General features: G+C 47.1%; 6 protein-coding genes across 6 annotated transcripts; 3 read left to right on the forward strand and 3 right to left on the reverse strand.

Moving 5' to 3' along the window:
• Positions 1-3,845: 3,845 nt before the first annotated feature.
• On the forward strand, positions 3,846-5,271 carry F5B22DRAFT_583831 (kinetochore Sim4 complex subunit Fta4). Its single transcript, XM_047973389.1, has 2 exons — positions 3,846-4,429; positions 4,527-5,271. The coding sequence occupies exons 1-2, from the start codon at positions 4,087-4,089 to the stop codon at positions 4,997-4,999; spliced, it is 816 nt and encodes a 271-aa protein (XP_047836541.1). The 5' UTR covers positions 3,846-4,086; the 3' UTR covers positions 5,000-5,271.
• A 394-nt stretch (positions 5,272-5,665) lies between these two features.
• F5B22DRAFT_23168 (uncharacterized protein) lies at positions 5,666-8,718 on the reverse strand. The gene is made up of 2 exons (XM_047969866.1): positions 8,415-8,718; positions 5,666-8,299 (listed from the first exon to the last, which is right to left on the reverse strand). The coding sequence occupies exons 1-2, from the start codon at positions 8,602-8,604 to the stop codon at positions 5,757-5,759; spliced, it is 2,733 nt and encodes a 910-aa protein (XP_047836542.1). The 5' UTR covers positions 8,605-8,718; the 3' UTR covers positions 5,666-5,756.
• A 6,101-nt stretch (positions 8,719-14,819) lies between these two features.
• On the forward strand, positions 14,820-16,349 carry F5B22DRAFT_23518 (glycoside hydrolase family 16 protein). The gene is made up of 2 exons (XM_047969893.1): positions 14,820-16,067; positions 16,130-16,349. The coding sequence occupies exons 1-2, from the start codon at positions 15,285-15,287 to the stop codon at positions 16,190-16,192; spliced, it is 846 nt and encodes a 281-aa protein (XP_047836543.1). The 5' UTR covers positions 14,820-15,284; the 3' UTR covers positions 16,193-16,349.
• A 585-nt stretch (positions 16,350-16,934) lies between these two features.
• F5B22DRAFT_583851 (MFS general substrate transporter) lies at positions 16,935-20,042 on the reverse strand. The gene is made up of 11 exons (XM_047973390.1): positions 19,122-20,042; positions 18,919-19,061; positions 18,594-18,815; positions 18,483-18,523; positions 18,278-18,428; positions 18,022-18,219; positions 17,868-17,961; positions 17,703-17,805; positions 17,547-17,645; positions 17,316-17,481; positions 16,935-17,243 (listed from the first exon to the last, which is right to left on the reverse strand). Exons 1-11 carry the CDS (start codon positions 19,321-19,323, stop codon positions 16,971-16,973), a joined length of 1,692 nt encoding a protein of 563 aa, XP_047836544.1. The 5' UTR covers positions 19,324-20,042; the 3' UTR covers positions 16,935-16,970.
• A 735-nt stretch (positions 20,043-20,777) lies between these two features.
• On the forward strand, positions 20,778-23,825 carry F5B22DRAFT_583859 (uncharacterized protein). Its single transcript, XM_047973391.1, has 6 exons — positions 20,778-21,190; positions 21,292-21,558; positions 21,630-21,749; positions 21,806-21,924; positions 21,985-22,540; positions 22,591-23,825. The coding sequence occupies exons 1-6, from the start codon at positions 21,086-21,088 to the stop codon at positions 23,344-23,346; spliced, it is 1,923 nt and encodes a 640-aa protein (XP_047836545.1). The 5' UTR covers positions 20,778-21,085; the 3' UTR covers positions 23,347-23,825.
• Positions 23,826-24,227: 402 nt separating this feature from the next.
• On the reverse strand, positions 24,228-27,831 carry F5B22DRAFT_23339 (Afadin and alpha-actinin-binding-domain-containing protein). Its single transcript, XM_047969879.1, has 3 exons — positions 27,745-27,831; positions 27,079-27,575; positions 24,228-26,980 (listed from the first exon to the last, which is right to left on the reverse strand). The coding sequence occupies exons 2-3, from the start codon at positions 27,259-27,261 to the stop codon at positions 24,371-24,373; spliced, it is 2,793 nt and encodes a 930-aa protein (XP_047836546.1). The 5' UTR covers positions 27,262-27,575; positions 27,745-27,831; the 3' UTR covers positions 24,228-24,370.
• Between the last annotated feature and the right edge of the window lie 18 nt (positions 27,832-27,849).

Below are 27,849 nucleotides of genomic sequence, written 5' to 3' on the forward strand. Positions count from 1 at the left end.
TTTTATAACTATTAAATCAATTAAGGTTATTATAAATATAGCAAGTATTACCTATATTGTATAGCTAAGGGGCCCTAATAGTTAATTTAGGTATTAAATTAACCGCTAATATAAATAAATTAATGGTTACTTTAATAGGGTTATAATCCATTAAAGGGTTCTATTAATTGGTTTCCCAGGTTACCTAAAAAGTGGATTTAATAACTAGGCTAATAATATTATTAATAGTTATTTTAGTACTATTAGGTAGCTGATTTTGGCTACCGTAGCTATTACGGCTACCCCTATAGCTACCCCTATAGCTTCTACTATTAGAGTTACTATAGGTCTAATTAATGGTATGTATAATAGTATAGTTAATAGCCGTTATAATAGTTTTAAAGGTATAAGATCCTTACTTTTAACGGTTATAGCTATCCTATAAGGCGTTTGCTATTAGGGTTTTTATTATAAGTTTAACAGCTTTAATAGGATTAATTACTATAAGGGTTCTAATAAACTACCTAGTTTAATTAATTTAAGCAATATAGTTAGCCTTTAAAGCCCTTAAATAACTATTTTAAAGGTTTATAATATTTATTTTAATATCCTTTTTAACTAATTTAACTATTAAACTGTTAAACTTAACATTAAAGCTATTAAAGTTCCTATTAATAAAGAACTTTAAGCTATAAAAGGTTTAATATAAGCTATCTCTTTTTATAGTATTATTAAGCTTATAAAAGGTTATAAAGGTATTATAAACCTTTATAGGGTTATAAATATAGCTAATATTATTTTAAAGTATAGGGCTATAGCTATTTCGAAGTAATAATAATATTATAGCTTAATTAAGGTTATTATATACCTATAATATAAAAGGTTTAATAATAAAGTTAAATAGTCCTAAGGCTTTAAAAGTAATTATTAAGCCTTAAAGCTATTAATTATAATTACTATAGCCCTATAGCTATTAAAATTTAAAGAAGTTATTAATTCGTTTAGCAATCTTTTAGCTTAACTGTCCCTATATTATAATAAAAGCATTAAAGGTAGCTATAGGTTTAAAAGTAATAATAGATATAAGTATAAGGGTTTTAATGGATTAAATAGTTAATTAAGTAGTAAATTGGAAAGTAATTATTTAATTAGACTATTTAATAAACTATATTAAAAAAGTATTTATAGCAGTTTAATAGTTAATTTTAAAGCTTTATAAGCTTTATAATCGGCTATTAATACCTTATATTAGGTTATCTAAATACTTAATAGAGTTATTATAAAACTTAATAAAAGCCCTAATAGCTTTTTTAAATAATAGCTTAGTTATAACAGTGGTAATACTATAATAATAATTAATAGTATAGGCTATAGCTTATATTAAATGTTAAATGGGGCGTTAAAGAGTAAGGGATAATAAGTATAATAATAGTTATAATAATAGGTAAAGGCTATTGTTAAAGATGTTAAAGTAGGTACTATAAAAAGTACTAAAGAGAAGAAGATAGTAATTATAGCAGTAGGTTTAATAAAGGGTAAAGGGCATTATTAGAAGTACTACGGTAAGCAATATGACGTAGGCTATAGTAGGTGCTATAATAAGTAATGGAAAGGCTATAGAAAAGGCTAACAGGGGTATAATAACCCCTATAATATTAGATTATAGTTATTATTACTTAATAAATAGCAATAAAATAAAAAGGCTTAATAATAAGTATGCCGGGCTTATAACCTATTAAAAATCGGTCCTTTATAGGGTATTTATAATAAATATTATAAAAAGGGCTTACCTTATAGTTAAAGGATAATAAAGGCTATAATAAAAAGTATAGTGTTTATAGTATTAAAAGTAAGGGCCTTATAATAAATAGGGTTATTATAAGGATTAAATATAAAAGATTAAAAGGAATATATTGTTTAAAAAATCTATTAATTAAATAAGGAAATTCTAATAGTTATATAAACTATTATATAATATAATTAATACTAATAGCACCTAATTTATAATACTTATAGTAAGCCCAATTTTCCAGCTAAGCTATTATAACGTTAGTTAAAGGATTAACTAAATCCTAATACTAATAATACCCTTTAATATACTACTTAATAAATTAACTAATAGTTTTAATATGCTAATTAGGCTATTAAAATATCCATTAAGCTATACGTTAAAATTTAATACTAATAACATTATCGGCAATTCCGTTAATAAACTAGCTAACGCCTTTAATATACCCATTAAGCTTATTAGGATACCTGTTAAGCTATACGCTAAAACCTAACGCCAATAATACTATTAGCGATCTAGTTAGTGTACTGGCTAACGGAGTGACCAGTGCCCCTAGCAAGTTAGCTGGGCCACTTAGTCAAGGCGGGCCCCTTTAGGGCAGGTTTTGGTAGGGCGAGACCTGCTAGGGTAGGTTTAGCATAGTAGTTAACGTACCAGTTAATGAGTTAGCTAGGGGTGTGATGGGCACTGTGGCACCTACTGTAACCTCTGCTGTGACAGCTACTATGGAACTGCTATAGCAGCTACTGTAGCAGGGCTATGGCGGCCCTTGTAGCACTGTTGTGGCGGCCCTTGTGGCACTGCTGCAGCACCTACTAAGGCACCTACTGTGGCACCACTGTAGCACCCACTATAGCACCTACTGTGGTACCAACTGAGCCACCCAGTAAGGCACCCGCAGTTGCTAGCTAATTTTAACAATACTGACCTTCAATACTGACCTACAGTACAGACTGCAATACAGACTACAATATAGACTACAGTACTGACTGCAATATAGACTGCAATACTGACCTACAGTACTGACTGTAATACAGACTGCAATACTGACCTTCAATACTGACCTATAGTACAGACTGCAATACAGACTACAATACAGACTACAATACAGACTACAATACAGACCTACAGTACTGACTGCAATACTGACCTTCAATACTGACCTACAGTACTGACTGCAATACAGACCTTCAATACTGACCTACAGTACTGACTGCAATACAGACTGCAGTACTGACTGCAATACAGACTGCAATACAGACTGCAATACAGACTGCAATACAGACTGCAATACAGACTGCAATACAGACTGCAATACTGACCTACAGTACTGACTGCAATACTGACTGTAATACAAACCTATATAGCTAAAAGTTATAACTTAAATAATTATAAAGCTTAATATAAACTATAAATTATTTATATAACCTTTAAAATAGGTATTTAAATAATTATTTATATTTTTAAAACTTTACTTTATACCCTTTATTATACTTAAACCCCTTAAGTAAAGTTGGAAAATAGGTTTTACCCCGCACTTCACCTGATTTTTTTATTTTTACACTTTGTAGTAGTGGCCCACCCTAGAGGTTGCTCCCAGGTAAGCAGGGTTTATCAAATATATTATTAATATTTTAATATTAATAAGTATATTATTAATATTAATTAATAAATATTAATATTAATATTAAGTTTTAAGTTACTTAATAAATATATACTAATATTAATTAAAAATTAATACTTAATAAATAAATATTATTAATATATTAATTATATTAAGTATTAGTTTTTAATTAAGGTTAGCATTATTAATAAGGTAGCATTAAGCTTAATTGGGCAATTGTTCTTTTCTTTAATTATTTATTTAATTGTTACGCTATTGGTCCCACATATACCCCCTGTCAGCCCCATGCATAGCCACATACACAAGCCACACACTTAACCACTGCATTTTTATTAAATTTTCATTAAGTTATAACATTTAGTATTACTAATACTTACTAGTACTTACTAGTAGTAGGTACTAGTATGGGCTTTCATGTACTAGTAGTAAGTAAGTACTAGTACGGGATTTCAACTAGTAAGTACTAGTTGTAATTGCCTGCAGGTAAGTGCTCTCGTACTACGAGGGTGTATCCTGTCTACCCCGCTATAGATCCACTATTGCCCATTAAGCATGTGGCAGAGACGCGGGGTCCATTAGCTACGCTCGCGGGTAGGACGCGTCAAGCTTCATTTTGATATCGCCAACACACCTGGAGAAGAACACAGATGATATCTACGTCTCCCAGACTCCATCCACGATCAACACCGCCGCAATGGCACCTCCCACCATCATCGCACATAAATCCGCCTTCCTAGCAACCCAGACACTCCACCTATCCCAAACCCTCGCGCCATCCGCAACCTGGCGCGCATCCAACGACACCGCAGAAGACGGGCTTTCAGCGCGCGCCGTCGACGACGCGCTTTACCGTCTCAACCACACCCTAACCCAACACGCGCGGCGCGTCTATGCCCCTCAGGCGTCACGGTATCTAGCCGAGCAGATCGAGGGGCTATTCTACGAGGAGGCAGACAGGGCACTCGCTGGTGATGACGACGACGAGAACCCATCTACAGGGATTGAAAAGCAGCGATTGAACTTGGGCGCAGATTTGAGTACGTTCACTGATTCTCCATTGTACTATTCCGTAAACAATTCCGATTCCTACCCATGTCTGTGTAATACAACCAGCAGAACTAATTCTATCCAAAGCAACCGACGAAGCGATCGCCTCTCTCCCTCCGACATGGGACATCCACAAGCCGCGTGAGGCAGAGGCACACGCGCTCGAAGCGAAGCGCTACGCAGAGCAGATGGCGGCACTGACGGATCTCGCGGCGCGACGGGCCGAGGTGCGCGAGAGGGTTGTCCGGTTGCGGCGCATGGCTGCGCTGCTTGCGCCATTCGATACAAATACCAACAACAGCGCCGACGCCGACGACACCACGATGCAAGACTCCACCCCTATATCTGCAGTGCAGGCGAATCTAATCACGCGCAACGGCGAAGTAGAGCGCGAGCTGGAGCGCATGCGTCTCCTGCTCGCGCGCGTCGCGGGGCGGATCGCGCAGTTACCTGATAACAAAGGGAAAAACACGTCTTCTAATGATGCTGATCATGAGGATTTTATGGATCTTGATGCTCTTGAGCGAGACAAGGTTGAGAAATTACTCGATCGGTTATGAGCTCGTGTTGGGTATACTTTGGAGTTTTGGCTTGGTTCATAAAATATGTCGAGCGTTAGCTTTTACTAGTATAAGGATGATGAAGAGAGTTACCTGTACATCAAGCGTTGGCGTTTTAGGGGGGGAGAAGACCTGATTTCATTCCACACGGCTGGGACGATATTAACATTTGTGTTTACATACATGCATACATACTTTGTCTCTAGGCACAGTTCGTACTTCTTTAAGAATAGATAGATACCCAAGATCGAATGAATATTACATATTTCAAATGCGCCAACGATATACTATATGGAATGGACTGAGTGGTAATGATTCGATTCCTCTGTTCATTTTAGGTGTCATTACTTCGTATCCCATCACCATTTTAAGTAAGCATACTACATATCCAATATCTATGAACGTAGGTAAGGGTAGGTAGGGATCAACCTCGGAAGGTGAATCGATGTCCGTACACATCCCAGGACAGTTCATAGGTATCTCCCATTCACCCCACACGGATTCACACGACGAAGAACCAAACCAAGCCAAGAGAGGAGAGACATTACTTCCATCCGTGCGCCATAGCACCAAATGAATGATATATGAGTGCGTATCAAGTATCAATCAAGGCGGCACAAGCGACAAGATGCTCTTCTTCCTCTGTTCCTTATCGCCTTCAAGCGTGGCACTATATCGAAGCAAAAAAACGAATCAGTCAACTAGCTTCTCCAGAAACAAAACAAGGCGCAAGCCATAGAAATCAGGAGAGAAACACTCACTCTTTAGCACTGTCATCAACATCCAACCCCATAGCTTTCTTCTCGCCATCCTCCTCCTCTTTCTCATCACCTCCCTCCTCATCCCTATTAATCGCGTACGGATTCGGCCTGACAACGCGCAACTTGACAATCTCTTCGTCTGTATCCCCACCGCTAGCAAGCGCAACCTTGTAGTACACGCGCAAGCCGACCGTGGCGACCGCGTTCCACGGATTGCTCTCGAACTCGTCTTCTTCTTCCTCTGCGGCCGGCGGGGCTGGGGGCGGTGGACGTACGGGCGTCTCGGCGCGCTCGCGGAGTCGGATGTCGAGCTCGCGCGCTGTGATTTCTGATATCGAGGATATGGAGGATTCAGTGTCCGAGTCTTCGTCCCCGGCCGGCGGCGGCGTAGGTGGTCCGGGGGCCGGGGGAAGTGTATCTTCTGCGTCGGACTTTTGTTCGTCTTTTGGGACCTCTTCTTGCTTCTGTTGATTAGATGAGTCTTCCTTCGTCTCAGAATCTTCGGCCTTCGAAGACGGAGCATCATCTTCTTTCGTTTCGGGCTTTGCCTTGGGCGCATCGCCACTAGATGCCGTAGATGACTTGGCGGTGGCGTCAGGGGCAATAATTTGTGAATTCTTCTCGTCTTCTGGTTTATCCGTCGATGTTTGTGTATCCGACACTTTCATCTTCTCAAGCATCTCGGCAGCCTCAGTCGGCCCCGCCTCGCCGTCGCCCTTCGTGCTGGACGGAGCATCAGCTTTGTCTGCTTCGTCTTTGGCACTACGCTTCGCGCGTTCTTTAGCTTTCGTCTTCGCATTCTTTTCCTTCCGCTTTTGGTGCTGCTTGGTGTTTATATAGTGACTATCACGACGGGCCGACATAAACTCTTTTTTGAACTCCTCGCGCTCCTTGTCCTTGGCGCGCTTCTCGGCGGCCTTTTTCGCTTCTTTCTCCTCCTTAGTCTCAATGACCTTGCCTTTACTGTGAGCCAGGTCGTACGACATGCCCACGGATACGAGCTTGTCCCTGCGATCCCGGGCATATTTGCGTATCACCTCTTCTATAGGTTGAATATCCAGATTCCGAGTCGCATTAATTTTCATCAGCACGATGTACTCGCCGGCTTCCAGCTCCAGCTCAACGTTGACAGAGCGAGTCTGGCGATAGGGGGCGATACTACGGACGACGTAATCCTCTTGGCCCTTTTTGTGCAGACGGAAGTTCAACTCAAACCAATACTGGCCCTCGAGGCCGCGATAATACCGCGTGTCAAGCTGCGAGAGGACGAGCACCACGGGCCCCGTCTTCGCCAGAGAGAATTCGAAGTACGTGTCGTGGTAGTCGAGTGTCCAAGGGACAGATACGGTAGTCCACGAAGAGGTGACCTTCCACTCGGGGCTGAAAAGACGAGTGCGGTCGAAGGCCTGGTATTTGCGCAACAAGTCGTCGTAGGAGATCCAGAAGTTGCCGTCATCGCCGAAACGATGGTTGAGTTTCGTCAACCACTCAGCCGTCCACTCCTTTGACCCATCACTCCACGGGCCCGTCCATTCATATTTACCCCAGGGGTTCTTCAACAGCACGAGGCGCTGCCCGTCAATCTCAACCGCGCGCATGACGGAATACGCATGTAACTCGACAATGCCCTTGCGATCACCCCAGGTGGATCCCCACATCCCTGTCGAGCATCCGAAAAGAAATTCATCGTTAACCTTCATCAACTCCTCGTTCCAGAAGTATTCCTTATCGAGAATATCCGTGCTATAGAGCTCGGTCGTGACACCGCCTGTAAGATCCTCAATGCCTTCACCGGTGAATCCCCCCTCAATTGCCTGATAGTCACCATGAGCCTTGGCGTACGCCTTTTCAAGAAGAGGTAGCCACGTCTCGTTCGCATGCTCGCATTGCGAAAAATACAGCGCGCCAGAGCCAGATTGGTAAGCTTTGCGATACTGTTCCTCAGAATCAATACGCTCGCGGTCTTCCCAGAGGATGCGCTCTAGTACGCTATCGTCAAAGTCGGGCTTGGTGAGGAACAGCTTGTCATCGATGATCTCCGAGATCCATTCGCCGTCGCGGTGGAACACGAAGCCATAGACGCCGACCTGGTCGTCGCGCGCCACGCACACCCGCTCAATCAGACTAGGCTTGTTACTGAGGGTGCACAGCGCCGCGAGCAGCCAGCAGTCACCGTCTCGCCCTTGTCGCACGTCATTGGCGGTCGGCCCGTCGATGTAGAACTTAGGTTTGTCGAAGATGTCCTGCACGCGCTTGACGCTCTTGGGGCGGAACTGTGATTCGGGATTCTCCTCCTTCGAATTGGATAGCGATTCAAGTGTGTCGCGGTCACCCCATTTGAGATCGAGTTCGAGGTCAAAGTGGGGATCTCGGTACTTCTGGTTCACACGGCGGCACTCCTTGACGATTTTGGCGACTTTGGCCTTGCACACGGCTGCCGCCTCTTCGTAGGAAGCCTGTGTGGTCGTGCCGGCGCCGGCTTGATAGGATCGTCGTGCTGCTCGTGCGGCATATTGGTTGGAAGGGATAACGGTTGTCGCTATATCGAAATAATGCAACTGTCAGTGCTTGTAAAAATAGATGTGTCTTATGTGATTCCCCAGTCTCTTGCAAATCATTATGGCAACACAACAGAACGAAACAGCATTACACACCTTTCCCAGGTGTCTTGGTAGTGAATTTGGCCCAAAACTCATCGATAGCTTGTTGGGGCGTCTGTTTCTTGGTTTTCTTTGAGCGTAAAGATACGGTAACAGGAACTTCGGCCATGATGGTACGGGCGATCCCAGCGTCTCCCTCTAGGAAATACTCGGCCTCCGAGGCCGCATCAGGTGGGAGAGACATGATAGGCGCCTTTTTGTCTTGTTTTTTAAGCCGGCAGATCTATACGGCAAACTAACTTCGACAAAGATGGGAAACAACCAACCACCTGGTGCAGGAGCAGCTCTTATAAGGAAAGGTCACCTTCTCTGGGGGCAGAAAGAAAAGATCAGGGGTCTTAGCAGTTGGTAGCTATTCGTGGTATGACGTTCCACCTAAATAAACCATGCACGAGACCAGCCAAGACGGCTTCCTAACATTCAAAGAAAGGTAGAAGAGGAGCGACGCACACGTTCAGGAGAACGGAAATCGGCAATTTTCCAAATATATAAACACATGAAACGGGTTGATGCGAGAAGTGCAGACTCAGGAATGTTGCGAGGGAGCTTAGCAAACAGGAAGCTGGGAGCTCCAACTCGATCCTCCTCAGCCTTTTCTCGTCTGACATGCAGCAGGCCATGGAACCAAGAAGACGAGACCTTGCGTATCGTAGCCAATTGGCGGCGAGGTTTCGAAGGCGAGCGATGCCGATGTGATGCTGGCGCCATAAGGCCAAGGCATCCCACCAGTACCACATCGCTAACTAGCTAGCCGTGGCTACATGCTAGCTCTTTGAGCTTTTGGTATACTACGTACTACGCAAGAGACATCAACAAGACCAACAAGACTCGATTTCTGGACACTTTGTCGCATTCGTCTCGCGGGGGCAGATACCAGATTCGCCGGCTTGTAGGGCTGCATCGTACATACATATGAAGGCTGGTGATACCTACTTCAGGTAGGCCAGAGACCCCTACGCAGGACTCGTGGCAGGGCGTTCGGGGCGTTCAGGGCTACGAATACGCCGTAAATACCTACGGAGCTTTAGTCAGATAGGGGGTTGGTGGTTTACCAACGCAGCGTCTAGACCCCGCAAGCTGACTGAACCTCCAAACGCTAGTCCTGCCGCATCCTAGTGGGTTATAGCGAATGCTCTCTTCTCTTCATGAGCTTTGATGACCATGTCAAAGAACGGGCTCTCAAGCCAGTGAGCAATTGAGTAATGAAGCTGCTACTTTGAATCATCGGGAAGAAAATGTGCTCCTAGAGACATGCTGTCCTCTCATTGAAAGTGTGAGCGTAGGGAGTAGCATGGTCTCATTTGACTTAGACGACGATGCGTTTATATTATCGAACTCATGCCGATAGTAAGACTATAATAAGATGGCGGTTATCTGTTCCTTTATCATTAACCGTCCCATAATGAGTAAAGCTACGCTAATAGATGGATGCAGGTAATCGAGCATGATAAGTTTCATGTCAACACATCACCTCTCATGCCTCTCATACCTCTCACGCACCGTTGAGAGACATCTTTCATCTGAAAAGGAAAAAAAGAAAAAAGAAAAAAGAATCGGGGAGGCCCATACCTAATTCCTAGAACATCTTATCTAAATGATATCTAAAACATCTACATAAATATTTTATCGCTCAATGTAGAGATAAAATGTCTCGGCAACCCAGAACACCTTCGTGTAGTAGCCGCCATGAGTCCTTTACTTGAACCAGTCAAGATGCCAGAACCAGGAAGGTAAATGAGATGTACACTGAGGTAAAGACGCATCTGTGACTTTACACAAGGTTGAGAATCTATATTTCCAATCAATTGTAGTTCTGTATACTCGTTGGGTATAAGTAAGGAATCATTCTACTCATAGTATTGAGCTCTCATATTGAAGTAAACCACGAAGTAAGGGATAAGTGTTCCCCCTATCCTTCAATAAATAGCACCTAAGGCTTAAAGACATATCTCTCTCTTCCTTCATTACCCACTACCTACCTAAGACTTAAACACGTGCTTCAGATTATGAGGATTAAATTTACACTGACCATTGATCAGTGAAGTTGTTCACAGGGATATCAAGCGATAAGTAATCATCTGTATGCTGATAATACTCATAAACCATTCCCTTTCCTAATCGAATATAGTTTTAAACGCAACAAGAATCCTTTGAGTTGAAGGAACTGTGCGTAGATTAAGGAGTTCCTCAGATTAGAAAGTCCTTTTTCAAGGTATGTGGACATCATGATGTCCAGGACCAAGAAGGATTCGCACAGTAAGCCTCTGTCAGTGAAAAGCCTAGGTGGCTACAGTAGTTACTGTAAGGCATATTTCTGTACCCCAAACCTTTTTCGAACGCATCCTCATGAGCAAGCAAAGAGAAATGGCCGCACTCCAACAAAAGCATCGCCAAATGAAACCCCTTGTTGACCCCTTGTTGAACTACCCCGCGTCACAACCTACGCTTATTGGGACCGGTATATAAGACACGAGGCTGTTAAGAGGCCACTAATATGTTGCTCGCGAATGACTGGACAGTTGCCATGCCACGACACATCAGGCGACCAGCATGTAATACCGGCCGACATAAGATCGAGTCTGACAGGACGTGTTCTCACTTGGTACTCCTAGGTATGCGAGCCAAATTAATCACCCACCTTGCCACGGCAAGTTAACGAACACAGCATTTATTTACCAACCAAGCCAGCAAGTCACGCACTACCGCTGGTCACGGTAACTCTCAGAAATCACTGGAGTCAATGATGGTGGATGGTAGAGTTCATTTATCCTCCCTCCCAAGACTGTTTTGTTTCAGGATTATACCTGGCTTCGTTGCCACGGCCGGGCCGCAGCCATACATGTATATCTTCTTATTGCTAGTACTATTATAGGCTAAAATCAAGGTGTCTTGTTCGTGGTGTTTTGAATTAAACGATTCGCTGGTGGCCCAAGATCTATCTAGGTATTATGACCCCTTACACCTGACACGCGGAGTAAGTTGGGGTCACAGCACCTATGCCCCGACCTACATCTGTAGGCTCCATCCCTCCAATACAACCCAAGAAAAAGCGAATAGCTCCTTCTGTCCTATCCTCTGGTGAGATCTTACTTGAGTGATACGTGTACCTGCGTGGTCTCGGCGAATGATGCAGCACTCGGAGAATTTGGTCCTTCTGGTCGGGCTTTGGTGAGATGAGAATACAGCTCGATGCAACAGCGTAGAAGGCGAGCAAAACGCGACGCATATCAGACCCAATATAATGCATGGTGAGTCAAGAATCGCCGAGAACAACAGATGGAGATGTTCGTAGTACTACTTGCGCATCTGCCGAAAGGTCTAAATGTGAACTTCAAGCCTCAAGAAGCCGTGTCGGAGGCAATGTTCTCTAGCCAGAACCCTTATTAGTATAGGATCTGCGCAAAGTTTTGCTCTGGATCAACGAACTATGAGGATTCTAGCCGTTGGGATCGACATGATCGTCAGCTAGAATTATGCCTGCAAGATGCCTATTCTTCTCGTCTGGGTCTGGATCTGGGTACTAACTACGAAGTAGGTAGTTATGTTAGTTGCATATTCGCAACATGTGCAAAGAGTTTAGAAAAGTCGCCAAGTAGCGGAATGAGGGGCAACACGTTGTTATCAGGATAATTTTTCCTCTCGTGGAGTCTCTCTTGACTGAGCGGTGTATATTACCTGTTGCGCACATTTATCTAGATGCATTATTACTAGGAACATCCAGGTTATCTTGGTAAATCTGATGGGAGATTCGCGCCCAGTATTCGCACAACATACACTACACTCAGAGCGGTGAAGATTACTTACGGCTCACGATGCTCATTGTCTCGTACTCCAGGTTCTTGCAACGAGTCTCCTTACTCTACAATTATCAAACACGCTGAATACTGAATTCAAGCCTTTTAAGACGTGAATCAAGAGGTATTGAGTAGATCTAACCTGGAACAGGCTTATCGAAACCCCTGCTTGGCGTTCATCCCATCGAGAGTTTTCCGGTGGACTCTCTTAGTAAAGCTCAGCCAGGATCCAAACAGACATGGTCTTTTGGTGTGGTTAATAGTTGCGATATTAATGCTGTCAGACCAAACCTTAGTCGTGATGCTCTTCTGTACGATCATTGGTCCAGCCGTATAGCAGCAAAGACCCCTGAACTAATGGACCATGGAATTAGCGTCTGGGCGATGGTTAACACGCCCTCATCTACTAAATCTGACTGAGTCAGTGCCTAGTGTAAATCAACGACAACTACTAAGTATGTAGTAACTCCAATGATGCGACAATACCGAGCAAGCAGCATCGGGAAAATATTCTGCAGGTAATAAGTATGACAAGCGAGAGGTTGGAATTGAGCAGAGGTTAGGTACCATAGGATTGATTAAGCGCATATTATTAGACGCAAGTAGAAAACTGAACAAAGAGCTGGACTGGGCAACGCAGGGTGTACTGTAAACGCCCGTCCGCCCAAACCGTCAATGCAACTGTGACAACGCAGCGTTCATTAAGTAAGAAGAAACTATCAAGCAACGGCCGCCACTTGTCAACGTATGTCTGGAGAGGGGCCACCGAGTAGCTGGCTGGCGGATCTCTCTCTTGACCACTGGGAATGTATGGCTACTAGAATCTGCGTGAAATCTCACGGATAGCCCCTCGCCAGAGAGAGAGTAAGCGCAATGCGACGAAGTCAACACCTATAGTATAATACGGTATAGCTGATGTTCTGTACCTAGCTCTGCACCAACGCTACCGGTTACCAGTGCCGTCGTAGGGTAGCTCGACCCATCGAGCGAGTCGACAAGAATTGTCTTTTCGCCAGTCGATTGAGTCTTGGCAGACTATAATAGCAAGAAAAGACAGGCAAGCAGGCGCGCGCGCTTAACAGAATCTTGAAGTTGCTGCCCTCGTCTATTTCATCACGCACCCACGGTCATAGACGCTTTGACTTTCCCTATTCCAGCAAATTAATCCCCAAAATAATCGCTCAGTCCGCATTCAGAGTCAATTTGCTTCGTCTAGCATGTTCTGCACATTCCCAGCAACACATGGCATGTGGAAGAGAATGTGTGTGGACGGAGTAGCGGAAAGGGAGTGGGGAAATAGACCCCGAGGAGGCCGCACACTAACCGACTACATACTTAGTATGTCGTACTCACACTACACGACACTAAGGCCGCTCTCGGGAATCTTTGTGGCTGCAGTGGTTGGCTGACAGTCAGCCAGTCTGTCGGTTTACCGTACCATGATCGTTCGTGCCCGATGAGATACGTACGTACTTAGGAGATTCAGTCGTACACAACACTACGCAAACCGTACCTGACCTAGGGCTTTGTAGGATTGTCCTCCTATCTATCGGCCTGGGCATACCGTAGCTGGGCCTCTGCTGGGCATAAGGACAAATCTAAAATCCATCTTTGGCAGGTTTCAGGATCCCTGCAATGGTGTGCTCCAGTGGCAACGCTCTGCAATGTTCCTTGCAGGAAGAGGAGCCAAAAACGTCCAGTTGGACCATACAGAACTAAGCCTCGTCCCCTTTCTTATCCCTTTTGGGCGAGGGTAGCGAACGCCTCTCTATCCCACTTTTGGCTTTCATCCGATATTTTCGATGAGGGCGATCAGGCACTTGGTCTGCACTTGGGATACAGAGTACGAAGTAGAGCGCAGAAGGGCGATCATAACCAGAAATTACACCACAGCATTATTCGGCTGTTCTCACCTCAGAAGCCTAAGTGAAGGGTTCAGCATGAATGGTTATTAGCGCACCTTCGCCTTATGTGGTCAAGGCTAGGTACACAACGTCCAGCATACACTTACACGTACTCTTTCGCTTGGCAAGATCTGGCGGCTTAGTCGTACACCAGTCAATTATACACAGCATGAAGGTATTATACCCTCCTTGTCATATCACCGTCTACGTGCTCGAAAGAAGAAAGGAAGACTGAAAGACAAGAGGGAGGAATGACCCGGACCGCAAAAAGACGGCCATTGTCGTAGACATTGGCATTCCTGTCCCCCATGACCACTTACTTAGTATATCCTATCGGCAGCGCCCGAGTCTTTGTTTCGTGGCTCGCGCTAAGACTAACACCATCAATGAATCGATTGTATTCAGTCTTTTTAGTCCGATGTCACCGTCTCTGCTACCCCTGTAACCTAAACAAAGTTTCACCTTCTACACAACGTCCTCAACCCAGTCCGTCGTGACCACCTCTCTTTGGTTCCCGCGTCTTGTATCCTAGCACCCCTGTTCGCCAGCGTGGCGTTGTACACTACCCTGCTCGGCAGTGGAGCGAGGTAGCTTAGTGTTGATGCCATGCATACTGAGTAACTCCTTTTATCTTTGTCCAAGATATGCGAGGTGGAGCTCCCAAGCGCAATGTACTAAGTATGGAGTGTAAGTGTATCTGCTCCAGGGTTCTTTCGTGCCGTTGCCGAAATTCCCATAAAGTCGGGTAGGGTACGATAGGTAGGCACTTTAATATATATCCTTCAGGGTCAACCTCCTTCCGAGCTTCTTCTTCCCACCCCTTCCGCTCTCTTCTCTTTCAAGATATTTATCTTGAGTTTCGTTCACTCTTCCGTCTTGCTAGTCGAGTTATATATCCCACGTTCCTTTCTTCCTGCTTGATCGGTAGTTGCTATACGCATACCCAAGTTGACATTGTTCTTTCGAACCTTCGACTATCCTTCTTCCTATATACTAGCTCCCTGCAAGACAGGTACTCACTATAGCATCACGAACGCCCGGCTCTGCGTTCACGTTTTCCTCAATATATTCTTCCATCACTAGGTCTTCCCGGCAACATCACCTTAAATCCCTTCACGGTTAAACATATCGATACCCTTCGTATAAGTCCAAGAGACTCGCTCAAAATGCGCTTCCAAGCTACACTTCTACCTCTTCTCCCCAGCCTCGTGGCTGCTATCAGGCCTCCCAATGTCAACGGCATGAACCTGGCTTTCTTTGAGGCCTGGGAGGGCCCCGCGGGCTCTGCTCCCAACACCAATGTCTGGAACATAATGGACTCGATCAATACCAACAACGAAGTCCAGACATACTCGCTCTCGAACAACAACCTCCAGATCAGCGGTGGCGGCACTGTCCAGTTCGTGCCCCGAAAGTCGAGCACCGGTCAATGGACCTCAGCTCGTATCGAGTCGAAGGCGTCATGGACACCGACCCCGGGCAAAGTCATGATGGTCTCTGCCAACATCCTCGTGGGCAGCAACGCCGCCTCCAACAAACAGGGCATGTGGCCCGCGTTCTGGCTCCTCGGTGACGCCGTTCGTCATGGCACCGAGTGGCCTGCGTGCGGCGAGATCGATATCTTCGAGCAGGTGAACGGCGTAGCTACAGGTCACGGCACGCTACACTGTGGCTCCGAGCAAGGCGGTCCCTGCCAAGAGACGACGGGCCGTAGCGGCACCGTGCCTATGCCCCTTGACGGCTTCCACACCTGGTCCGTCAAGATCGACCTGACGAACGGCGATTGGCGCGCCCAGACCATTTCCTTCCAGGTCGACGGCAACACCTTCTACACCGTCAGCGGCGCCGACCTGAACGATGCTCCTGTCTGGTCGACGCTGGCCCACAGCCCGATGTACATGATTTTCAACGTCGCCGTTGGCGGCAACTGGCCCGGTGCACCCAATGCCGTAAGTCAATCCAAGCACAGACGCGACGCATCCTATAAGCAGGCACTAACATGGTTCAACAGGCTACTCTCGACGGCTACGGCGCAATGATGGAGGTGCAATGGGCAGCTGTATACACCTCGTAGTGAACACCCAATAGGCACTACGGAAATAGATCTGGACATGGGAGCCGTATGATAAAATAAAACATACGGATAGGATGGCGTTCTTCAATTCATGATAGATATGGTAGATATCGGGGTCTTCTTTCGGAAGACTTTTTTCTTACTCTTTTTTTGCTTTACATTTGTTCATGATACCTCTTTGCTTCAAACTTTTTAGCGGGAAAGCGTCGGCTGGATAGCAGAAAGGAACGGAATGGAAATGAAAAAATCAACCATGATTACCGGATTGCCAAAACCGAAGTATCTGCTACGATCCCAGTGCAAATGAGTGTTGTTACTTTCGTATTGTTTTAGTTGTCTGTAGTGAATAACTAACGCAAGCCTCTTGAAATGTTCGCCTTCGGCAGATATAGATGTCGTTGAGCATATGTGCGAGAATGAGGCTAGCTAGTGTCACTGATGAGGGTAATTGATAAGGGGTGTGCGGAGCAATGGTCACCATCGCCTAACTCTGTGGACAATAAGACTCCTATGTATACTATAATTTCCAACCGGGATATATTCATCACAGTGTAGCAATTGTACTAGCCTAGCATCGACGACCTTTCACGGCGGGTTAATGAAACCGGGGAGTACAAACAGCATCATGATGCCAATGTCGTGAGACGGAACGATCTTATCCTAGGTGCTACACTCATTCGATGCCAGGAGCTAAAGCTGCAACATAGGTTCGGGCCCGCCTTCGTACACTTCAACGCATCTCGCCTCTCACATCGTGTATCGGAACTAGATAGTCAGCTCAGGTGTCCCTTGTCAAGGTAAAATGGCTAACCGGCTCAAAACACGGGAAAACAGCAAGTTGACTTACATAAACGTTCTCAAAATCAGTGTAATCCTGCTCGCCCAACAACTTAGCTTTCGCGATCCTGTCCTCTTCCGTAAAGCCCTGTTCACGCAGTAGCCTATCTCGCCGACGGTTTCGCAAGACCAGAGTCAGGCGCCACATAGCGATGACCAAGAATTCAAGACCGAAAGCTGTGGCACATCCTATTGTGCCCGGGATATATCGAGGCTAATAATTTAGTGATTATAAGCTCACTGCCTAGTCATAAGAACGTAGCCGAAGTGGCTAAGGGGGACGTACGGCATCTTTGTAGTTGAAGATCTGCGATCCGACAATATTCCCAACGCAGTAACCGACGAATGTGAAGGACGAAGTGAACGTGCGCTTCGTCCGACCCGCGACGTTAGAGGGGATGAGTGTCCACGCTAAGAAGAGTGAGATCACCGAGGTCACTGTCATAACATAGCTAGATAGAGCAAGCATATATCAGCAGGTAGAAGTTGATCACCGTTCGTCATATCGAAGACTTACCCGCCCCATTTGATCCATTTATACTGGGGTTCGTTCGGTAGCAGCGAAAGAAGGATGAAGCCAATGAACGGCGGAATCACGGAAAACATCATGAAATACCTATTTTCATTAATCTAATCACGAACTAGTAATATTATGCATTTCGGAGAAACTTACATGCGCAGATTCTTCCATTTGCTGCAGACAATGCCGATGATGACGAAATAGCCGATGGAAATGGAGCTTCGAGGAATGTCCAGCAGAATGAACTGCAGGTTGGCTTCTCGGGGTTAACGCGACTGGTAACGCGTATGGGTTAGGTCCATGTGGTATGACACTCACTGAAACCAAATCCAGTATTTAAGATGGCGTTGAAAGTTGTCAGACCTCCGTTAGGAACGGATGACAAGAAGGCGTTGATCCCAGCGAACCAAAACTGCAATACGGTTACTTTCAGCAAGGCGCGGAATCATCCTAGGCAAGTCTTTCCACTCACACATGGATCAACAAGGCATTCTCGAACCTGTTTCCACTTCCACGTCTTGATACCAGTCCGATCGTGTCCAGTATTATTCGCCATGATGCGGGCCTTCGCCATCTTCTTCTCCTCGGGCGACAGCCACCGAACTTCCGAGGGCGTCCCAAGCAGGAACAAACACGTCGTCCCAGTGAGGATAGTCAGGCTACCCAGGAACTACGCAAACGCTTCATTAACACCGGTTATCCCTGATCGGCCGTACCACTCAACTCACGTAGGACTGGTATCGCCAGGGCTGAAACTCAGGGCCGTGTTGAGACGCCGAGGATCCGATCCCGTACAGGACCAAGTTCGAGATGATGCCGAACCCGGCATTAGCGCTTTGGAAAACGAGAGATCTAGATGCATGCTCGCGCGTGGTATACCTTGCGATGTGTCAGTTGGCAATGTGCTCGCACGTGAGATGTTGATGGACTTACCAAGATCCTATGATTAAGATAAAACCCGGGGAGATACAACACTAAACCGGTATTTAGTCTCTATCCCAGTGCGATGCGCCATCGAGCGGCGGGGTTTATATCACAACCTACTTCGAACAGTCCCTGAAGCGCGCGCAACGTGATCAGGTGAGTGAAGTTCTGCGCAAACCCTATGCTGAGAACGATGATGCCCCAGAGGATCATATAGCATGACAGCGTGCGTCCCATCAGGTATCGCTGGAGGATAAAGTTCGACGGGAACTCGAACAGGACATACGTGATGTAGAAGATGGTAGTCAGCCACGGGTACTGTTGTCCGACGAGCCCGGTGTCCTATCAACATGCCACGGCAAAGTTAGTAATAGCATCCTCTCGCCATGAGACCATTGTACAGAATAAGAGACATGTTGTATACGCTTGTAGAGAGATGTCTTACCTCCCTCAGACCAAAGGTGGCCTGGGTCCCGAGAGACGTCTTATCAGTCTGCTGGATGCCGTAACAGAGCCACATCAGCGGGAGCAAGTAGCGGTCGATTTTCCGCCTGAGTTTCTTATACTCTTCCTCTGAATACGCCGGTACTGACGCAGTATCAGTAACCAACTGGTCCGAGGATATCCTCAGTTATAATCAACACGCACCAGCTACATCCTGTACATCGCCCTCGGCAACACTCGTTTTCTCGCTGGTCTCTACGACCTGGGCCTTCTCAGCGTCGTTCTTCTCGTAATTGGAGGTTCCCAATGCGAGCTCCGAGTCGTTCGCCATATTTACGTCGTCGGGCTCCTGTATCGTCGGATACAGGTGATCTCTCGGGTGTGGCACCGCGCTCAGGTCCAGCATCGTGGGAGATAGGAGGGACGTACGCTTTATAGATGCCCAGAGTAACACTAGGACCGTTACTCTGGGATGTCTATGTCATCAGGTCACTTTCGTAGATAAGATCGTTCCGACAAGCCAATCATAGCTTGATCTATACTATTCCTTTCGACGGTATGCATCGTATCTTGCATGCCTCTTCCATTACTAGTCGGTATACCGTACCCATGGCAGAAGATCGTGCTCAGTTGGTATGGAGATGTGGGGGATATGCATATATAAACAAGGGTCCTTATCTCTCACGTCCCCTGTGCATCTAGACCGAGAACCATTCTCAGCGATACCCTGGCAGATATTTGTATAGCGACACATGGCGTCAGCGGTGATTCGAGGATTATGGGATGTGGTATTATTGTTCGTAGTCCACCAGCCCTATCGAGAGTGTGCCAAATGGGCAGGTGCATAGACAATCATGTGGAGTATATATATCTTCGGGGTTTAGCATACATGCCCAGGTAGTGAGATGGGTGTTAATTCCGGGCAAGAATGATTGTAGAACGTCTATAGTCCATCAATCTCCTATATGAGAACGCAGTAGCTGGTAAGAAAAAGGTGAAAAATAAAACCAATTATAGTGGTGGAAAGGGGGAGAAAGAGGAAAAGAAAAGGATACTGGCCACCGAGGGAATCGAACCCCCGGGACCTAACGATGCAGAGTAGGTATGCAGAGTAAGGATACAATCGCTAACCGCTAGGTAAAGATACATTGGAAATGCTTCGCTAGACCGTACCAACGCGGCCAATAGCCCGGAGGTCTATCTATGAATATATGCTGTGTCTTGGCTGGTATAAGGTTGTTGGTTCGAACTTTATCCCAGGTCAGCCAAGTTCAAGCCGATGGGTGTTGACGGTAGAAGGCCAGGAAGCTTACATCGAGGGAGACGAACTCGATATAAAGGTTACCTCAAAGAAAAGAGATGCCCTGGTGGTTGCTAGGCCTAGGGGAATTTATCACGTGGACATGTTAGCAATACCCATCTTCATATTTAAGCCTGACCACCTACTCTCTCAATTCGCTTTGGAGTTGAAAGGGGGCAAAAGCAAGATGTCTGTCGATAGCAAGCATTGAACCACTCGAACATCAGGGGATCTATTACGCGGTGCCCCAGCAATAGTCGTTTTCTTTCTTGAATATATGAGCCAAGTCTCTCCAAACTATAGGTAGAGGTTTAAAGAAGAGAAATGCCCTGTGGTGGTCAGTGTCTCGCCGCTCGGTCACCTATGGCGGATTCATCGCGCAGTGCACCCGCATTTTGCCTTGGCATATATGTTGCAAGCGCTTTGAGACTGACGTTAAGCATAGTACGATCTCTAGTAGCGATTGAGTGTTCATGTGTGAGAAGTCGGCAGTCAATTCAATAGGTATCTGTTGAAGTTTCCTACTGAATGTACAGTTTCCCAGTCATTCTCGGGATGGGATGGGCAAGTACAAGTCGGCGTAGGTACTTCAGTAATTGCTCTACCGAGTCTATGGTACCACGTACAGTGCGAGACAGTTTGTACCTTCTGCATAGAGTCATAGACTATAGTGGCTGGACTGTACCAAGATACGCTGTGGGACAGTACAAGCCGCACAGTACCGGCTGAACAGCACTCTGCCAAGCCAAGTCGCGTTCATGCTTCAGTCCTCCTTCACCTTTCACATCGCCTGCCAGCTTCAGGCTGTATTGTGTGTGAGAGGTGACGACCATCCTGTCATCACAGCTTTCAACCGTATTTATACGTCATGGCATCTAATCCAGGCCCTGATGCACCTGTGGCTGGTCTGGCAAAGGCAAAGGCATATTACGATGAAAAACAGTATCCCAAAGCTTCTGCCACGTTCAAACAGGTCTGGCTCATCAACACTCTGTGCCTCTCTCTCATTTCTTCCTATCTTCTTCTCCCGTGTGGTTTAAACAACACATCTTCAACTAACTTGATCATGTCTAGATCGCGAATTCCTGTACATGTGGCATGCAGGTTAGGGCTACACCGTGCTGTTGCAAGTCCCTCGTCCCCGCCATCACCAATGGCGCCCTTGACGCCGAGCTGAGGAAAAAGTGTATCTGCTCTGCAAAGTCCGATGTTCGATGCAAAAGCCCCAACCATCTCGATGCATTAGACGGGCTGGCAGCTGTCTATGAGGCTAGGCGTCTCGTTGACAAAGCCATCGCAATTGCCGAAGCTATGATCAATCTAGCTCCCCGCGAGCCCAAGGTATGCTATGCTGTACCCTGACAAGGACGGATGGCGAGCATCGCGCACTTCTCTGACTGTGGAACACGAAGGGATTCCTTCGTCTTGGGAGACTTTTACGTCTTCAGCGCTCATTTCAGCCAGCATTCCAAACATACCGGCAAGGAATCGAGCTGGTGAGCAAGAAGAATCCTTCTCACCCACTTCTCCCGGTGAGTTTTGTTACCAATATCCCCGATTTTCGCCTACTAAATCGCTGTGTCACAAGACGCTGCACCAGATGAGAGACAAGGTCAAATGTCTCGCCGTTGCTACAGACCCTCTCACCGTGTTGCCCCTGGAGCTTGTTGTCATGATCTTGAAGAATATTGACTTTCGAACCTTATGGTAAATATATCCTCTCGATCGGCATCGTAACTCCCGATCTGCTGATCATCAAGCTTATAGCCGTTGTTTAAGAGTGTCGAAGAGTTGGAAATCGCTATTGACTACGAAGGACGTGACAATTCAGTCCCTTTGGCGCATCCAACATTTTGACCGCTGTACAAAGCCGGTTCGCCCAGGCCTGCTCCAAAAATATGCAGCATACTCAGGCGCACAAGTAACCGAGCTCGTTATTGGTAACTGTCACCAGTTCCGGGTAGATTTGAACATACTTCGATGGATTGCTACTTGTCGAAGCCTCCGAGTCCTCAACTTACGAGCGCCAAGCATTGTAGCATCGCCTGCTATCGATCGCTCCTCGATCGGTCCTTTGTGCGTGCCTCAACTGACCAGTCTATACCTTGGGTTCTACACAGCTTTCCAACCCGATTTTGTCCACAAGATCATCGCATCATCAGCTGCTACACTTCAGGAATTGACCATCCTGAATTTGCCGAATCGACTCCTAGGGGGGGTAGTGCATGTTGAGGACGAGTATTGGCCCGTGTTGCAAAATCTTCGTGTCCTTCGTCTGGGGATCTATACCAAAAGCAACGTAGGTCTCGCGGTTGTTTGCCTTGTCAGTTCATTCCCATACCAAGTATGAGCTCATAAACTTACATAGGGCAGCCAAGGTGTATGCGCAACTGTCCCAACGTTGAGGAGCTCTGGCTAGATGGCGTTGGCGTTGTTATTGGGGACAATCCGAGCGAACTAATTAACGTTTGGCGTAATGTGAAGAAGCTCTTTGTAGGATCGCATTTCGAATGGGTATCCACCATTCCACTGATAATTTCCCTTTCTCCAGAAATCGAGGAGCTGCATCTCATGAACTATCGAGTAACAGCACAGTTCTTATTAACTGCGTTCGACGAGTTCGTCACGGATCATAAACCGCAAAATCTCCGCAAGCTCACTCTCCGTCCCTGGGTGCCCACTATTGTTAATAGCGGGTGGCCGGAATACCTGGAAAAATGGGTGCGGCCCAGTCTCGAATCCGGCTCGTTGACAGAGCTAGGAATGATATTTCCTAAATCGCACCCGGACTGGTTTAGGAGCGAGCATCTCAAATTCCTCAACGTGAAGGGTCTGTCGACAGTCTGCGGCACGGATCCCTACAAGATCGACGAGGCTCTGGCTGACCTCCTTGACCGCTTTCCCAACCTAGAGGGCCTAGATGTCTCGCAAGAACCCCTGAGCAATACTGCGCTAGCCAAAGCAGTCCGAAGAGGGGTCAAGCTCATATATCACAGGGGCGATTACAATCTACGAACTGAAGTTAGAGAATGGGCCCTTCAGAAGCACAACGCGCGTATCGTCGAGGGCGACTATATCACTAATCTACCGATGTACCCGCGCGATGAAAATCATGGGACGTTTTATTAGAGGCTATTTTATATTGACGTGGGGTTTGGCCATACACCTGTGACGATCGGATAGTGAGGAACCTCGAGTCTTGTATACCCCGATCCCCCTATTTCGGCGAAAATTGTCTGCTTTGGGACCTCGGCTGGTGTCTCCACGATGTATAAGAATATGTATGTTTGGGAACATTCATCAATTCTGATCGCGGTGCATAGCGCAATACTTTGACGAACGGAGCAGGTATTGTCGATTAAATAGCAGTGAAAAATCAGGCTCTGGAAAGGGTTCGTCAAACGGGTCATGATACCTACCTACTTTGTCGAATTCGAGATACCTTAATTGACACCATTCTTCACCAGTACTTTTTGCTATACAAAATCACGCCAAAATTATAGGCTCAGTGCAATCCGTTGCACTATCTCGAATATGACTAACAATATCATTGACATGTACACTCATCATGATTACATGTCTAAAGGCGCTTTTTAGGAATGATAGATATTTTTTTCAAAACAAAGAAAAAAAAGCCGAAGAATGCCATTAGCTAAACGTATAAACTAAGACCCCTCGCCCGCTTGCTTGCTCGCATAGATGTATGTACTGTACAGTATGTGTACGTGTATGTGTTATATGTATGTATGTGTGTAGTGTAGTGTAGGTATTTGTATACCTGCCCATCCACCATCCTGTGATCCAACATCCTGTGATCCAACATCCTGTGATCCAACATCCTGTGATCCAACATCCTGTGATCCAACATCGGAATCAGATGTAAACCAGTCGAACCGACCGAGAGACAACAGCCCGCCACCAACCTGAACCAGAACTCGCACCGAACCGAACCGAACCGAACGAGCAGAACGAACGTCCAGAAACTAAGTCCGTTTGTTTCTAATCTCCGTTCCACTACTGGCTCGTTTTCATATCAACCCATCCCATCCATCCCATCCCATTTTAACCACCCCAACCAACGAACCAACTCCACGCCCTCTAAACCTCCCTTCACACCAAAGCACGAAATAAGCGCCCTCCAACATCCCCTCCCTCACCTCCTTGGACTCTCCACACTCCCCGAGATCAAGCCCTGCAATTCCCAAGGCGAGAGCGTACTCCTTCTCCTAGAGGCGACTTTCCCCGCGCGCACGGCGGCGCGGTTCCTGCGGTTTTTGGCGACGCTTAAAGCCGGTCCCTTGTCCCCATCCATTCCCTCTTCTCCTTCCTCACCTTCTCCCGTCCGCGCATCATTCCGACTGGGATTATAATCGTCGTCCCCAAGTTCATCGACATCGTCGCCCACAGTCGCACGACTATATCTGCGTCTAGGCGCTTTCCTTATACCTATGCCTACACCCACACCCATACTCATTTCTACATCTTTGTCTTTCTTCACCGGGTCGACGTTTTCCCTAGGTATAGGTATATCGGCACCATCGCTGTTCTCTGCGCGTTGTGCTACACTCTCTTTCTGCGCTTGGGTCTGTGCCTGCGTCCGTCGTTGTCCATTCGGAGGAGATGAAGATTCACCACCCTCGGGCGCAGCACCGCTGATCCTCCTATTTCGCCTCACAGCCCTTAATTTAGCGCGCACGCGCGCCGCGTCCGCCTCGCGCTCCGACGCAGCGAGTTTCGCGGCGATGGTGGCCATGTTCAGCGGGCTTTGGTGCTGCTGCTGCGCGTGCGGGCGCGGGAGACGGGAGGATACGGCGGCGTTTTGGTGCGCGCGAGTTGGGGAGCGGGTACGCGGGTGTTTGTTGCTGTCTCTGTCTCTATTGTCTGGTTCTTCAGAATTGGTAGATGATGGGTTTTGTTGTTGTGCGGGGCGCTTGCGTTGACTTGTTGTTGTTGTTGTTGTTGTTGTAGAGGGATTAGATGTGGTAGTGGTAGAGGTAGAAGTCGAAATAGATGTAGATGTAGATGTATTAGTAGAAGGCGCAGTAGAGTGAGCAATGTCCTCGTCTGTATCCACGACTCTGCGGATAGCAGCTGTGGGCGAGGTCTTCTCGGACACTTTCTTCGCATTCGCACGTGTAGTCTGCGTGGCCTGTGGCGGGGATATTTGGTTCCTTTGACTCAGCGTCGTACCAATAGCAGTACTTCGCGGTCGTGGTTCAGATGGCTTCGAGAATAATTTCCGATTCAGATCGGCTTCTGTGGGCCTCTCGCCTGACTTGCCGAAAAGAGGACTATCGTATGAAGCCGTATAGCTCGGCATGCCGTCGTCATCAACTCGTGGAGGTGATACCTTCGATTTGTAGCTGGGGGAAGCAGGTGCTTGTTTCTCCCCTGTCGCTGCGAGGTCCCAAGTGTTTTCCTCGACAATGGTTGTGAAGTCGCCAGGTCGCTTGTGGTACGGCGAGGTATGAACCGCACCCCTGTTGCCGGAAGAGTACGAGTCTTTCAGAGGGCTGATCTTGGGAGGCTCCGGGAGTGGTGAGGAGTCGATGGAGTCGGCAGTCGAGGTCTGTAGAATCTGCACGTTAGGCTCTTCTATGTCGATATCGTCATCGAGATCGTCTTGAAAGATGCTGGAGTCTGAGTCTGATTCGTCGTCAGGATCCTCATCATAGGCAGGAGCAGGTACCAAGCGGAGCGATTCAACGGAGCTCCGAGATCTGAAGTGTTGAGGTTCTGAGGTCTCATCGTGGCTCCTTTGGTTTTGATTACTCATCTCCTCCTCCTCCTCTTCCTCCTCTTCTTCTTCTTGTACGCATGACAATCTCATGGGCTGTACATTCGCGGTCTCTTCGGCATCGCGGACACGCACAGGACTCAGGCTTAGCAGTAGATCTTCCACATCGACTGATGATTTGCCACTCGATTCCATCCGCCTACGCCAACCATCTATCATAAGCATGGTGTCCTTCCACTTGGCTAACGTGGTATTCAAGCGCGCCCGCAAACCGGCGATAACTTCATCGCGGGCCTCGACTTCCTCAATCGGCACGAAAGAAGGGTTCGTGAGGATAGATCTTAAATGTTCGACGATAGCTTGGATTTCGGTCGCAAGCTCCTCGGCAGATTTCTGGGGCAGCTGTGTGACGAACTCGTTGCGGACACTGTCATGGCTTTGTTCATCGCCAGGGTATATATTGCGATCCAGCCCACTCATTTCGCGCAGTCCACTTATAGTGTCCCGGACAAGCGTAAGTAGGCCCTCGTTCTCCTCGCTTAGCCCTTTGGCCAGCTCGGTCAGAAAGCCGTTCGTCTCCATGCGAAGACTGTAGCCTTCATCTTCAGTCGCACCGACAGGCATCCCCATCCCTTCGCCCTCTTCGTTGCCATCACTGCCAGTAACATTGATAGTGATAACGTCGCGGTTCTTGCCACTACCACGCACCCTTCCGGCATCGGTGACAGCCTTCTTCAGACTGTCGATATGGCGATCGCGTTTCCGCACCTCGTTGGCACAGGCGTTGCGCGTTTGCGCGACGACAGATTTCATCTTGGCCACTTGATCTTTTAGGTTGTGGATCCCTTGTTCAGCCGTCTTTAGCTGGGCGCGCAGGGCACGCTCCGTAGCTTCGGCGGTATCTAACCGCCGCTGGGTATCGTCCAGCTTCTCTGTTTGGCGGGCATACTCTGTGGTCTGTCGCTGGATATCTGTGCGCAGCGTGCGAAGCGTTGAAGATAGGGATTCGCGGTGTTCGGCATCGCGCTACACGAAGAAGGTATTAGCCGCTGTCAGTTTGCCCATGTCGAATTCCTAGTGAAAGAGATTGCAATGCGCCATCAACACCGTAAGTAGACACGTACATCTCGTCTCAAGATTAGGTCATTTACAACGCCGATGATGCGGCCCATGGCATCTTGAAGGCCGCCGTCGCTGCCCTCGGGGTCGGCAAAGTCGATGCTCTGGCCATCGCGTAGTAGGCCGCGCGACAGGAGCTGGTTGTTGATATACAGCGACGCGGTACGTAGATTATTCGGGTCAATCATGATTGAACCGGGGTCAGTTCCCGCGAAGGCGCGAGATCTATTTATCCTATCAAACCGCAGTTCTTTTCTGATGGGTCTTGTTCGTATATTGCTGTCATGTACGTGGTTTGTCGCTTTTGGTACGATTGATAGATGGCAAGCCTATTTATTATCGCTCTTCACTTGGGCACGTTGCGTCTTCTGTCCTCTTGTCTTGTCTTCTCTGGTCGTCTGGGGCGCAACAGCGGGCACGTTCAGGCGATTGACAGGATAATCGTAGTGGGATCGATGCTTGTATCTGGCTGCTTGACCAACCGGGTCGCGAGGTGATCCAGCTGAAGTTCAAAATTAGATGCAATTGAAGGGTCTGCGGGACGAACGGACGATGTCAGGGTCTATAGCATGAAAGATATAAATTAGTAGATTAGGTCGAGGCGTGTATGTGCTATGTATGTGCTTTTGGGGCGGGTTGCTAGGCGGGGCAGAAAGTAAACAAAAACGCACGTTCCTGGCGGACAAGCTCGGAACAGGGGGCCCAAAAGCCTGACCAACACGACCCCTGGACACGACCCTGCCAATCTGCATCCCGTATTTAGTCACCTCCACGTC

This window comes from Xylaria bambusicola (genome assembly GCF_022495145.1).
Source record: "Xylaria bambusicola strain CBS 139988 unplaced genomic scaffold F5B22scaffold_1, whole genome shotgun sequence".
NCBI lineage: Eukaryota > Fungi > Ascomycota > Sordariomycetes > Xylariales > Xylariaceae > Xylaria > Xylaria bambusicola.